Source organism: Aotus nancymaae, unplaced genomic scaffold, assembly GCF_030222135.1.
Source record: "Aotus nancymaae isolate 86718 unplaced genomic scaffold, 86718_ANA_hifiasm-v0.15.2.pri h1tg000019l, whole genome shotgun sequence".
Taxonomy (NCBI): domain Eukaryota; kingdom Metazoa; phylum Chordata; class Mammalia; order Primates; family Aotidae; genus Aotus; species Aotus nancymaae.
The window spans coordinates 3,414,188-3,428,270 of record NW_026988431.1 but is presented as its reverse complement, the minus strand read 5'-3'; the positions used below and the strand labels follow the sequence as shown (position 1 = coordinate 3,428,270).

General features: G+C 40.5%; 1 protein-coding gene across 4 annotated transcripts in view; it reads left to right on the top strand.

The window, feature by feature from the left end:
- The window catches only part of TGFBR2 (transforming growth factor beta receptor 2), an 86,395-nt gene that overhangs the window by 12,193 nt on the left and 60,119 nt on the right, over nucleotides 1-14,083 (top strand). For 2 of the 4 annotated variants that reach the window (XM_064378588.1, XM_064378589.1), the window contains exon 2: nucleotides 3,566-3,640. The exons of the other annotated variants lie outside the window; for them this stretch is intronic. In XM_064378588.1, the coding sequence (XP_064234658.1) occupies nucleotides 3,566-3,640 (75 nt within the window). The remainder of the gene's footprint in view (nucleotides 1-3,565; nucleotides 3,641-14,083) is intronic. 4 annotated transcript variants of the gene reach the window in all.

Here is a 14,083-nt window from a genome sequence, read left to right as displayed (position 1 = left end):
CCAGAATTATGGGTCTCTGTCAGTTACTAATACTCTTAAGTAACATAGTGGCCACAATAACCAGTCCTTACAGGCAGTTTCTAATATTTCCAAATAATTTCATTTTCTGACATTTTTTGTTTTGTGTTTGACATCCGAACTATACTTGGCAAGAAAAAAAAAAAACCATAAAACTTTCCATTGCAACTCATGTCTCATGTTGCTTCCTGTTGCATCAAATCTCAAGTTATTCATCAGAAAAGTTACACAAAACCATAACCATTCGCTTTTATGTTTGCCCTTGAATTATGCTACAGTAACAGAAAGCTGAACTCTTATTTTTGTCATCGGTAAAAATCACCTAATTGGTTTCTGCTTATGGACATGTTTTGTTCCTTCTCTGTCAATAACACAGCCATTGCCATCAGTTAAATCTCCTCCTAGACAGCATTCTGAATAGCTGGCAGCTGCTAGAAAGCCTTCCATGGATTCTACGAATCCTAGATCATCACGGGGCCTTCCCTTCCTCTTTGAGCATGGGGACTGCCTCAGTGTCCCTTGGCTTATAAGAGAATGCCTTGTGTAGATGAGACACAGGACCAGTTTGATGACTGCACATGCAGATGAAGCCATACCTCTTACCCATCTTCTGTTCCAGCCTTGGCATCCCTCATGCCCTGGCTCCACTTGAACCCAGCTGCCTCACACATCATTTTTGCTTACAAATTTTCTAGCTTGTGACCATTCTCCACCACTTGCCCTGAGTTTTACCATTCTCTACCTGTGCCCTACAACAGCTCCACCCTTTGAAATAATGCCTGGTCTAAATGTTACTTCTTCTATTGGGTCTTCCTTGATTATCCAGCCCACTGCGATTCTTTCTCCTGCCCATAGCCTTTCTAACAAGTCTTGCATCCTCATTCATATGTCCTTGCTTGCCAAGCTACCTGCGCTATCTCTGTGTGTTTTAAACTCTTATTAGAATGAAAACTCTTTGAGGGAGAAACGTCTGTGTGATTTTGCCATAGCTCTTCACACACATTCTCACTAATTGTTTTTGTTTATGTGTTGTGTTTGTTGCTGTTTGGAATTCATTGCTTTTAAAGGCCGAGGAAACTTGCTTTTAGATACAAGGCTAGGAGTGCTACCTTTTTTTTTCTCCTAGATGGCTTACCTCACCACCAAGTGTGAATGTCAGTGGCTTAAAGCCACCTGTGGCATTGACAGAACCATAGGCTTGTGGAAAATCTCGTGTGATCTGCTTTGTGCAAATTGCTCTTTACAGTGGAGACTTGCTGTTTCTGCAGTCTTGTTTCTGTGAATTTTGGGGAGCTGTGGAGTGTGGGTGTTAAGCTTGATTTTCTCTCCACCACCAGCTCCACCTTTGATTCATTTATCCTCTCATGTGTGAATCCTTTGCAGAAGGCTCAGTGCATTATGACTACAGAGGCCAGACAAAGTCATAAAGTAAATCACACCATCTGACACAGGACAATTTTTTGCCACTCCTGCCTTTCCTCCTTATGAATCATAGATTATCTCAGTCCTTGGGATTGCTGGAATAGGGATGGCTGAAGGGGTCTCGGTGCAATGGAGAGTGCCTGAAGATACTCTTCTACCTACCTGAGGGCAAATAATCCCATGTTGCAAAGGTGACCCCCGGATGTACTTTTGGAAAGCCCTGTTAAAATGACACACGCTAAGGAGACTTAAATATGAAGCCTATCTTACATGGGTACTTAATAAAAGCAGGTTTCCAAGGAAGGTCTTGAAGGTGGCCTTCGGCCTTTTCCTCCGCCATAGTCTCCATCCATCTGGAATATACATGCAGTGTAGGTACCACAAGTAGTGTTCTCTAACACAAGCAGAGCTTCCAGATGTGTCTCCTGCCTCCCTTCCAGCCAGGTTATCACCCATGTGGCCCCTCCTCTATGGGAATTCTGGAGCTACCACTGACATCATAATGTGACATAGATTTGGACTGGCAATGCCCTACCTTCTCTGTCTATAGAGGAAAAGGAGATGAAATAAGAATTTTAATTTTTTTTTTTTTGAGACAGACTTTTGCTCTTGTCATCCAGGCTGGAGTGTAATGACGTGATCTCGGCTCCCTGCAACCTCTGCCTCTCGAGTTCAAGTGATTCTCTTGCCTCAGCCTCCTGAATAGCTGGGATTACAGGCGCCCACCACCACGCCTGGCTAATTTCTATATTTTTAGTAGAGACAGGGTTTCGCCGTATCGGCCAGGCTGTTCTCAAACTTCTGACCTCAGGCGATCTGCCCACCTCGGCTTCTCAAAGTGCTGGAATTACAGGCATGAGCCACTGCACCTGGCCAGAATTTTAATATTCTTAAGTCTTAATATTCTGTAGCACTCACTGGAAATGGTTGAAATATAATGCTTTTAATTTAACATGTTATTGTAGGTTTCAAAACTGTGAAAGCACTTATCTTTCAAGATTTTAATGATGATGTTGGTGAGAATATTTGTGGTAATTAGATAATCACTTAAATTTATTCAACACTTTACAAAGCATTTTCACAAACTCTGAGTATCCCGTTATCAGTTTATTAATGAGATGCCTGAGGTGTCTTCAGGGGATAGGAGAGAATATGTTAACTTACTAAATAACTGCTGTAGCTATAGTTAGCCATCTATGAGCCAAGCCTATTGGCTTTGTTACTCCCAAGGTAGAAATTATTTCATATAAAAGCAACTTGACTAAGTATTAGATGTCTGTATAAGTCATTTTCTGCCAGCCAAAACAATTTTGTTCTTCTTTATATCTTTCTTCAGACGTACATCTTTAATAAGTTCTGGGAAAGGAAGTGCAAAACAATGATTGACCTCTGATACAATGTACTGTTTTGATTGTGATCAGCACTTTAATAAAATTTATCATCAAGAAAGTCTTTGGAGTGAGTCCCTGAAAAGCTTGGGAAAGTGATCGATAGGGTGTCACTTTTCTTAAATTACCTTCCCATGTTGCTTAAGATGACCGGGGAGGCTAACTTGGCTCTTGTGCTCTCTAAATTGATGTGTCCTGAAGTTACAAGAAAATGGGGTGATCAAACTCAGCAGATTGTGCTGGTTGAAAGCAGCCACTTAGACCTCAGTTCGCTATATGCTTCTGTGTACTTTATTGGTGGTGACCAAGATGCAATGAAAGGTCCTGACTGTGTCCACATTTCTGCCCACACCCTTTTTGGTGCATACCTTTTGGGAATATATAAAATGTCTTTCGTTGTTAAAATAGCTGTTAAATAATAGTAAAAAAAAGTCATGAAAACAGTCATTTGTCTACTTCTGCAGGCAGATAGAAAATTAGTACCAGGAAAGCAGAAAAGAGAAGTGATTTGAATAATTTTGCTATGATTGAGACATTCGGGTGAAAGAGAACCAGAGGGAAAAATGTCTAGTCTGATAACTTTCAAGAAAACATATTGACCATGTCTAGTTATAACAATCTTTTAATAATCTCACAGTAATGGAGAGCTTCATTATTTTCTAAACAATTTCACTTGCATACCATGTGTAACCTTGAAAATAACTCATTGAGATGGATATAATTATCCTGTTTTACAGATGTGAAAATGGAGCCCCAGAAAGATGAAATCATCCGCCCAGGCTGTAATAGGACTGCCCATCCACTGACACATAGTAAAGTATCATTAATTCATCTTTTCATGTTTCTATTTTTAGTCATTGTGCTCCCTCACTGCTTAATTTGTAAGTAAATCTAAGATAAAAATCTACAGTGTCCTTGAATTTTCAGACCTAAATTGTCAAAGAGGTGGTTGGCGGCAGTGTAGTCCCCAGCGACGGATTTTTCTTGCCTCAAACACTAAAAGCCCTATTTAAGACTAGAGAATTTCCTCTTTGAGGGTTTTGTCCACCAGTCATAAGAGAGTTCAGACTATGTAATGAGTCATTTTACTTTTCCCCTTTTCTTATGGGCACCGCTTCTCTTTTGTACTCTGTGTGGTCTTCCCTCTTGGAAGTTATGTCACCATTGTCAATAGACAAATGCTGCCATAAAAGGCTGCTGTAAAAGGCTATGCCAGTTCAGTCCTGTAGTTTTGCTCTTCACTAGAACTTCAAGTTGCCTCACCTAATCAGAGATCTGGGCATCTTTACATAGGAAGTGTACTTCTTCATCATATAGACATAGAGGTCAGGTATAATTATCTTTGGCTTCCTTTCTCAGAACTTCTTAAACATGAAGGTCTGAATAAAGATACAGAGAAGACACTGGGCATGGTGGCTCATGCCGGTAATCTCAGCACTTGGGGAGGCCGAGGCGAGTGGGTCACCAGAGGTCAGGAGTTCGAGACCAGCCTGACCAACATGGTGAAACCCCGTCTTTACTAAGAAATACAAAAATTAGCCTGGCATGATGGCAGGCATCTGTAATCCCAGCTACTCAGGAGGCCGAGGCAAGATAATCGCTTGAACCCGGGAGGCAGAGGTTGCAGTGAGCCAAGATGGCACCATTGCACTCCAGCCTGGGTGACAGAGCAAGACTCCATCTCAAAGAAAAAAAAATAAAAAAAGAATCACTTTGATTAGCAGGAAGTGTGTTTGGCTTGCCATCATAGAAAGCTAAGCTATACTTCTGGTTTTCTACTACTAGCTTTGTAGCTTTATATGAATGTTATTTTTCCCCACAACATGAAAGAAAAATTGGGTCATGTTGTTTTATTTAATTTTTGTTAAAGAGCACATTAAATTAGCTCTCATATCGTGGTATGGACGTCTTTCTCTTTTCCACCAGTGTTTTTCAGGTGATTTTTCCAGTGAGCTTGGTTGGGACTGTGTGGATCTTTATGATGGTTTGTTCTCCGTGGGGATTTTCTGGCAAAGAGGAGCTTTGTTAAACAATGACCGAGTTCATGGATTTATAATTGATTTATAATTGATTATATAATTTATAGTGATTTTCTTCGACTGTAATAAATTTCAGTGTTACCTTTTTCTGAACGTCATTTTTAAAAGGGATTCCACAGCAAATCTTCTGGAATAATACCTTTTATATAATCCTTTAAAAATTGTCATTTTTACATACTGATTCCTGTTAAAGCAGATGTTATTGTATCAAGAAAAGACTCAAATTTTGAGCATATTAAAAATAGTGTTTCTTCAGGTCTGGTGTGTAGGTGATGCTCGATGTATATTTGTTTAATGGAATAAAAAAGAAAAATATCACAGATCCTAGGAAGAGAAATTAAGTGGCAGGGATAAATTGTTTGTGTAATATCTGTTCAGCATTGCGATTTTCTGAAGGGAAGGCTATCCACAACTGTTAATTCTGATCTAAGGAACTATTTGCCTTCTTAACATCTTTGCTAGATTATCTAAAGGGAGATATGCTTTCTCACATTTGTCTCCTTGAACTCACTCCTCATGTTGCCTTGTAGGGTCAAAACTTTAGAAATACAGCTTTCTCAGGAAACCTGCTCCTCAGGTCTTTCAGACACGTCTTCCTTTAAGCTTACTGTCCCCTTGGGAATTGGCAAAGGATTTCTACCCTTTAAAAAGACAGGAACTTGTACACTTAAAAATTAATCTAAAATTATTTTTCAGGAAGAATTTATACAATCACAATTAAATGCCCTGCAGCCAGTTATGTTTATGATTCCTGCCTCATCTCCAAATGGTGTTAGAGTTTGAGTCATATGTGAAATTATTTGGGTTGGGCTTGATTGTACATGCATGCATACATACATAATAAGGTTCTGGTTGTAATGCAGTTTGCAGTTTTTCTAGTTACAGCTCAAAGCAAAGATGAGAAGCATCGCCTATGGGCCTGACTGCCCTGTCCAGTACTGCCATGCCCCATCTCTAACTACTACATTTTTTCCTATTGAGTTCTCCAATCCATGTAGGATAAGTCCCTTCCTGAACTCAGTTTGTTTTTCTAACCCTGGCTGCACGTTAGGATCACCTGAGAAGTTTTAGAAGAATTCCAATGCCTGAGCCAAGCACCTAGAAATTCTGACTCATTGCCCTGGGTTAGGGCTTTGGCATCATCATTGTTTTAAAAGATCCCCAGATGATTCCGACGTGGAACCATGGAGAGAAACACTAATCTAGCCTAAACAAGTGAGGTTACAAATGAAGAATTTAACTCAGGAGGTCAAAGTACTTGATTTCCCACTGCAAAGAAATGCCATTTACTGGGTTCAAAACTCCCATCTATTGACTTTAAATCCAGTATAACAAATATGAGCAAGGTTTTAGAAGGTTTAGGAAACTTATCTGCAGAACAGAGTAAATATAGTCCCATTTAAAAGGACACCTCACAATAAAGATGGTTAAAAACAGAGGCAGAGCACTGTTGGTGGAGCTGGTGGTGGCGGGTGTGGATGACTTTCCAAAAGAGAAAACACTTGACCTGGGTCTGAAAGGCTGGGTGTGATTAAAGGCAGGCACCATTGTTCACTTGTTAGCCCCAGGGCCGCGCTACTCCGCTTTCTTCAAGGAAGCAAAGGTAAGCTGGCAAGTGCCTGCCTGGGGTATGTGTCTACCAACCATGCAGAGGCAGTTCTTCAGCACTGTCAGCCATGGCCAAAGCAGGCAATATTTGAGCCACCTTGGACCCCTCCTGAAGGGCAGCGTCAGACACCAGGCACCCTTTCAGACATCATTCTTGGAGTCTCTTCCCTCCTTCATGTAAACCTCACAGCCAACAGTGAAGGCACTGAACTCTTTCCAGGAGCTGGGTAGGCTGCCTCGAAGATGTTCTTCTTGACCTTAAAATATACCTGCTAGATCGGGTAGTGGGGTAGAAATTTTGGTGGTAGGAAAGCCAGCAGTTATCAGGTCAAAGGGTTTCTGATAAAAGTTTTGTTCAGCAGAAAGGTAATCAGATTATGGGAGCCTTAAGTGCCAGTTTCGGCTAAATTCTTTGAGTCACTGGCAAATTGTAAGTAGGGGAATGATGTAATAAAACCACTGGAAGGCCGGGAGTTTGTGATGGGAAGGTGTGCAATCCCTTTCTTGTTTTCCCATATGACTCTGCAGTTAGGCGAAGGCAGAAGAGTTTGTGCATAAAGGCAGCACCTGGACCTTCTTATTTCTGATCCCACAGTGGGTCTAACGTTGCATCATCAACACGTTATATTTGTTTAAAAAACAATGGTTCCCTCATTGAACCTCTAAAGATGTGTGGGGAAGCTCTCAGAGTATCAGGACTTTCAGTATCCCTCAATTTAGTGTTAGGTTCCGTCCAGACCTCATTCCACACACAGTAGCCTAGGGACACATCTCTGGAACAAGGTGTGACAAAAAACAAGGAAATACATTTATTAATTTCAGAAAATGCCTTCTTTTTTTTTTTTGAGTTGGAGTCTTGCTCTGTTGCCCAGGCTGGAGTGCAGTGGCGCAATCTCGGCTCACTGCAACCTCCGCCTCCTGGATTCAAGCAATTCTCCTGCCTCAGCCTCCTGAGTAGCTGGAACTACAGGTGCGTGCCACCACACCCAACTAATTTTTTGTATTTTTAGTAGAAATGGGGTTTTACCATGTGAGCCAGGATCTCAATTTCCTGACCTCATGATTGGCCCACCTCGGCCTCCCAAACTGCTGGGATTACAGGCGTGAGCCACTGCACCCAGCCAGAAAATGCCTTCTTTTTCCTAGGCCTCACTCATAGATATTTTCCTGACAAGTCCCTACTTCAGATTTCAGAGAAATATGTACCATCCTTTGGAATTCTGAAGAAACTCATTTCAATTGAGCTGAGTCTCAGTGGCATGCATTTTATTACAACTAATGCCATTGTAATATGTTTGAAACTGGGGAGATGAAGACAATTGGTCCTTACGTATAAACCACTACAAAGAGTTCACCTGAGTGTGGAAGGTAGCCGGTAGCCTAAAAACCCTGTATTTTGGAGGCTGTTACTTCATAATCCCTGTTACGAAATTGGGAAAAATGACGTAGTTACTCTCTAAGATGGTCTTAGATGCACAGTTCAATAGAACTCTCTGCAAAGATGAAAATATACCTGTGCTGTCCGGTGTCATAACCATTAGCTACATTTGGCTTGAAATGTGACAGGACAGATAAGGAACTTAATTTCAAATACAGATATCTTTTTATTTCAGGTAACTTGAATTTAAATAGCCACAGGTGGCTGCTAGCTATCATCATGGATATGACAGTTATAGGGCATCATTAAAGTTCCCATTCTTCTCACGTCCCAAAGAGGTACATTGAGTTAATTTCTTAGCACCTATAATCATAGTGGGATAGATTAAATTACTTGTACCTCTCCATTCCTGTGCTTTGGAATTATAGGCTGTTTGTCCTGGAAACCTGGCAGTCTAATGTTTGTGGAAATACTCCTTAGTAGCGCACTATAATTATAATACTTTATTGTGGGGGGATCCAGCCAGGCCTTTTTTTATCATCTGTGTTTTCAGTTTTAATCTTAAAAGGATTGTAAAAATAGTACTGTCTTGTGGGAGAAAAATATGCTTAAAGTCTATGAGCATGGAGTGATAGAGATTATAAACCATTCAAAGTTTTCCTGGAAGTTCTAGGGAGAGGGAAGTTAAAGCATAGAAATCTCCTAGGAGAAAATTTGTCCTGAAGATTTGCTTTTAATTGGGTTCAGTTTTTATCAGAAGTACCCTGCAAAAGTGGGTTCCCTGAGGGCATTTGGATTTTCCCCTGTGAATATATTCCGCCCACTTTGGTCACCTCTGTGCTGTATTCTCCTAGAAACCACCTTTATTTGGCCTGCTGTGACTTAAATGCCTCCCCCCACCCAATAAAAGAAAAGCTTTGGGAAAAAAAAAGCCAGTTTTTCTTTTTTTAAAAAAAAAAATGTTAATTTCCTTTACTTAGGCTTGTGTGGGCTTTGACTAGAAACTTAATCTATGTGCCTGGGCTCTGCATTAGGTTTCAGTCATTGAAATGGGGCTTAATAAGAATTATTTGATACCTTAGGAGCCAGAGGAGCCTCACTTTTATCTTAGGCTCAGGGATTTGCATTTTGAGAGGTTGTGCCAGCTGACTTGAGCCTTTATAGGTTTCAGCTTGTTGCAAACCTAGTTGGGTCCATTTCTCTCACTTCTGAGGCCTTTTGCTGCTGCCACTCATAGCTAACGGATTTTCCATGGAACACTACTCCTTGTCCCTAATTGTCTTCTCTCCCTACCTCAGCAGTGACACTACAGACAGCCGTCATTTAATACCAGATACATTCCTTAAGAAGTTGGGATAGAACTTTAATTACACAAGGCGTCCAGGCCAGCAGTCATGGCCCTTTCCAGTGCGATTACTTTTCTAGCTCTGCTCTGCTTCTCCTTCTAGGTCCCTTTGGGCCTTCGTTTTCAGATCTCCTTGGAAGTTGAGGAACTCAGGTCCTTTTGAATTTCTTTAGATTGGTGTTGTCCTGTAGCACTTTCTGCAGTGATGAAAGTATCCTGTCTCTCTTCCTGGCCAGATGTGGCTATTAAGCACTTGAAAATGGTTAATATGACTTAGAAGTGAATATTTGATTTCACTTAACTTTAGTTAATTTAAATTTATAAATCTACATGTTCTCATGGCTATTGTGCAGCTCCAGATTATGCCCTTGACTTTTACATGGTGTGTCTTAGAAGAGTTCCCTTGGCTCTGGCCCTCCACTTTGAAGAAGCAGCTCCTCCCAGGGGGGAAAGAAGAACTCTCTTTGACTTCAAAACTGACTTCCTTTTGTTGCTAATTTAGACAGGCTAAGCCTTGAGCTTTTTCTCTTTAAAACTCTTCACCGACTGTTTATACCCTCCATACCTGGCTTCAGCATGTCCTTTTTTCTTTTTCCTCTAGTCCTATTTTCTCTGTGACCATATCCTTATTCTTTATCCAGCAACCGCAAGCATGCATTTATTTTCTACAAATATGAAGGTTTCCCCTGGAACTTAAGGATGAGGTATGAAACTTGGCTTCAGAGGACTTAGGGATAGGAAAGCTCTCAGTAAGTGTTTATGGAGTACCAGCTACTGTGTGCCAGCCAATGCTTGAGATTTGGGGAGTGCAGAATGAATTAAACAAAGTCCATGTGCACAAGCTAACAAACAAGATTCTATCAGTGTGTCAGCAGATAAGTACGGTGCAAGGGTCTGAGAATAACAGTAGATGCTTGTAATTTTAGAAAGGGTTGTCAAGAATGGCATCTTTGATAAAGTGATATTTGAGCAGTGATTGGAATGAAGTCAGGGGCTGAAGAAGCAGATATCTGGGTTAAGCTCATTCTAGTTGGAGGGAACAGCAAGTACAGTGTCCTAAAAACAGACTGTGCTTGTCATTTCCTCCCCTCCTCCCCCCGGTTTCTCATTTTTGCTTCTCCATGCATTTTGCATTGCATGGCATGTTACCTTTCTAACAAGTGAACGCTTGTGTGGCGTTTTTACTGTCTAGAAGATTTTCACATGTGCTTCAAGCATGTTTGCTCTTCATCGTGACCCTACATTTGTAGACACACGTTTTTACACTGGACATTACAGGAAATTGAGTCAGTTCGCAACTCCACTGGTATTGGTAAAAAGATTATGCTAGAATGGATAAAAGACTATGAAACATAGTCAAAATGTACTTCTCGGTCACCTCTGGCCACAGGATTTTTTTTTGTTTTTCAGACAAAGTCTCACTCTGTCACCCAGGCTGGAGTGCAATGGTGTGATCTCAGCTCACTGTAGCCTCCAACTTCCAGGTTCAAGTGATTCTCCTGTCTCACCTCCCAAGTAGCTGGGATTACAGGCGCACACCACCACACCTGGCTAATCTTTGTATTTTTAGTAGAGATGTGGTTTCACCATGTTAGGCTGTAGGATTTTATGCATCTGGGTTCTTACCCCAGAATGAGCTAGGTTTAATAGATAAGATTCAGTGTGGGGCAAATTTAAGGTACTAAAGTTAGGTACATACTAGAACTTTTATAAAGAGTTGTCTTAAGAAATAGAAAGCATTGTAGTTTGACTAGCCAAAGGTAATTCAAAACATTTCAAAGTTTAGGTCACTTATTCCACTCTTATCTCTAGAACTAAATGTTATTTCAGCGCACAAATGTGGTCATTCCCCATGGATGGAAGGAGCCAGCTGTGTTCCATGGAGACTGTGTACATGGTTCTATTCTGCATCTTAAAATCACTGTTGGAATCTATCTTGACTTCTCCGTAGCCCATTGACAATTGTCATCATGTAAATACTGTCCTTTTTTCTCACCGACTACCATGGCTGATGTCTCCCCTCCAAAATTTGTGTTGAAACTTAATCCCCATTGTGGTGGTATTAAGAGGTGGAGATTTGGGGGAAGTGATTAAGTCAGGAGTGGATTAGTCCCACGTAAGAGGGCTGGAGGTAACCAGCCTGGGTCCTTTTGCCCTTCCACTCTCTGCCATGTGATGAAACAGTGCTGATCCTCTCTAGAGGACTCAGCAACAAGCTGCCATCTTGGAAGCAGGAAAGTGGGCTCTCACCAGACATCAAACTTGTCAATGCCTTAATTTTGGACTTGTCAGCCTCTGGAACTATGAGAAATATGTTTCTGTCCTTTATAAATTACCCAGTCTCACATATTGTATTATGGCAGCCAAACAGACTAAGTTACCAACCTTAGTGGGTTCGGGAGTAGGACTTGTTTTTTGTTTTGAGACAGAGTCTTGTTCTGTTGCCAGGCTGGAGTGCAGTGGCACAAATCTCAGCTCACTGCAGTCTCCACCTCCGAGGTTCAAGCAATTCTCCTGCCTCAGCCTCCCAGGTAGCTGTGACTTCAGGTGTGGGCCACCATGCCCAGCTAATTTTTGTATGTTTAGTAGAGATGGGGTTTCACCATGTTGACTAGGGTGGTCTCCATGTCTTGACCTCATGATCTGCCTGCCTCGGCCTCCCAAAGTGCTGGGATTACAAGCACGAGCCACTGCGCCCGGCTGGGAGTAGATATTTTACTCACAGAAGGGTAGCATTGTGAAAGTTGCAGCTGCTTACCACAAGGAGACCTTTATGCTGTTTACTGCAAATAACATCAAGGTCATGACAGCAATGAGTAATGCAGAGGAAAGGCAAAGATCAACCTTACACTTTTTCATCTAACTGCACTGTGAGAAAACAAGCAAAATTGCCCAGTTTAAGGGCAGATTCTCAGATTTTGTTTCAAATTTCCTGCCCTTTGTTGTCCTTTCTAGAAGCTTTAACAATACTTGAAACCTATTTCTTTTTTTTTTTTTTTCACTTCCTCTGCTTGAAAAACACGAAAGGGGGCGGTTTCAAAATGTTTGGTGTTATCTTAGAAACCAAAGTGAATCTGAATGTGCCTCTTTGTCCTTTGGGTGTCATTTTTCAAAATGAAAGGGACCTTTAAGTTCATCATGGCCAACCCACTTGTTCGACTGGTTAGCGAACAGGCACGGTGTTGGGTAATTGCTCTTGAACACAACGACAGCTCGTGGTCAGTTCAGGGCCTTCTCTACTGCAATCTGCTCCCACTCCCAGCGTGGTGAATTCTCCTCCAGTAGAAGTCGCACAGCAATGTTTTATAATTAACTTTTACATGAGCAAATGAGCTCCAGGAGAGAAGATTAAGGAATATTACTTTCCATATATCTGGATGGCCAGAATACTTTTTAACTAGATATTTAAAAATCTAATACAATTATTGTGGCTCATATTCTTCTGTAAATCTTTCATGAGCTGTGAATCAAAGTATACCAGTTTTATTTCCTTGAAAAATAAGCCAAACATAAGTTTATTTCAACATTTTAGAATTCCACAATCTTAAGGCGCATCATTGCCTTCCCATCTCTGCATGTCAAACTTTCTAATTTTATTAGCATGTTACGAAATAACACACTAAGTGTCTCAAAGCCAAATTAGATCAGCTCTCACCTGATGAATGTGCAGGAGTCAGCAGAGGATTTGAAAATTGAACTCAATTCTCAAGTTACTGCCTATTTGCCAGACTTATGCTAGTTATGAACAATATTTCAAAACCAGATTATTTGGTTCTAGATGGGTTTTTTAAAGATCCTAAAAACACTCTTGGCAACTTTGTTGTAACAGTGATTGATTCCATTATATCTTTGAAAGCTTCAGGGTGCAGTGGTAACAAAAATTACTCTATTTCAATTTGTCTATTCATTCATATTTCCTAAAAGGTTTTTTAGAAGTTATCAAACTGCCACATTCTAGTGATGAGTAGGAATAGATTTACCAAACTCATGCTTATCTTGTCATTTCTTTCCTGTAATTTTCTTCGGTGTGAAGAGAACACTGAATGGAATGTTACCTTTCTAACAAGTGAACATTTGTGTGGCGTTTTTTACTGTCTAGAGGATTTTCACATGTACTTCAAACATGTTTGCTTTTCATCATGACCCTATATGGTGCCATTTCATAAATCAGGAAATGGAGATTTCAAGACATTAAGTGGCCCACAGCTAATATGTGTAAGAGCCTGAACTTATACTCAGATTTTTACCTTAAAACTCTTTGGCTTCACCAAGCTGACGTTATTATATATGTCTCCTAAAATAAGTGAAGTAATTGCAAAGAACCAAAGCTCGTGTCTAAGAAACTTACTGCTTCCCTGCCCCCTGTATACTTTCTTCAACTCCTAGTGGCCACACCCATGTATTTGCCTTGTACTGGAACACATGTAAAGTTCTGCTCTTGAACTTTTATGATGGAATATCTATTTCATTGTTGACTGTCAGGAAGGATGAGGGCGTATATGTCACCACTGGCACTGTCTCTCATTAGCTTTCTCTCGTTGACCTTTGATAAGTTATTTCATCTCTTTGACCCTTAATTTCTTCATCTATAAAATGGTAATGACACAATTATATGGTGGTTGTGATAAGTAAATGAAATAATCATCACAGTACTTAGTACTGGACTAAGCATTTGGTCTGCATTCAATAAATTGTGGTAATGGTAATAATAATCATCATCACACAGATCTGATTTCTAAAGTAGATGGCCTCTTTCCTTGAACTGAAATGTGATTATCCACATTAGAGAATTAAATGCATGTTAAAAAATCCATATTAGAGAGTTAAATCGTGACTTTTTACATTCTAGTTAAACCCTAATATTAGAAGAGAGAATTGAATGGGC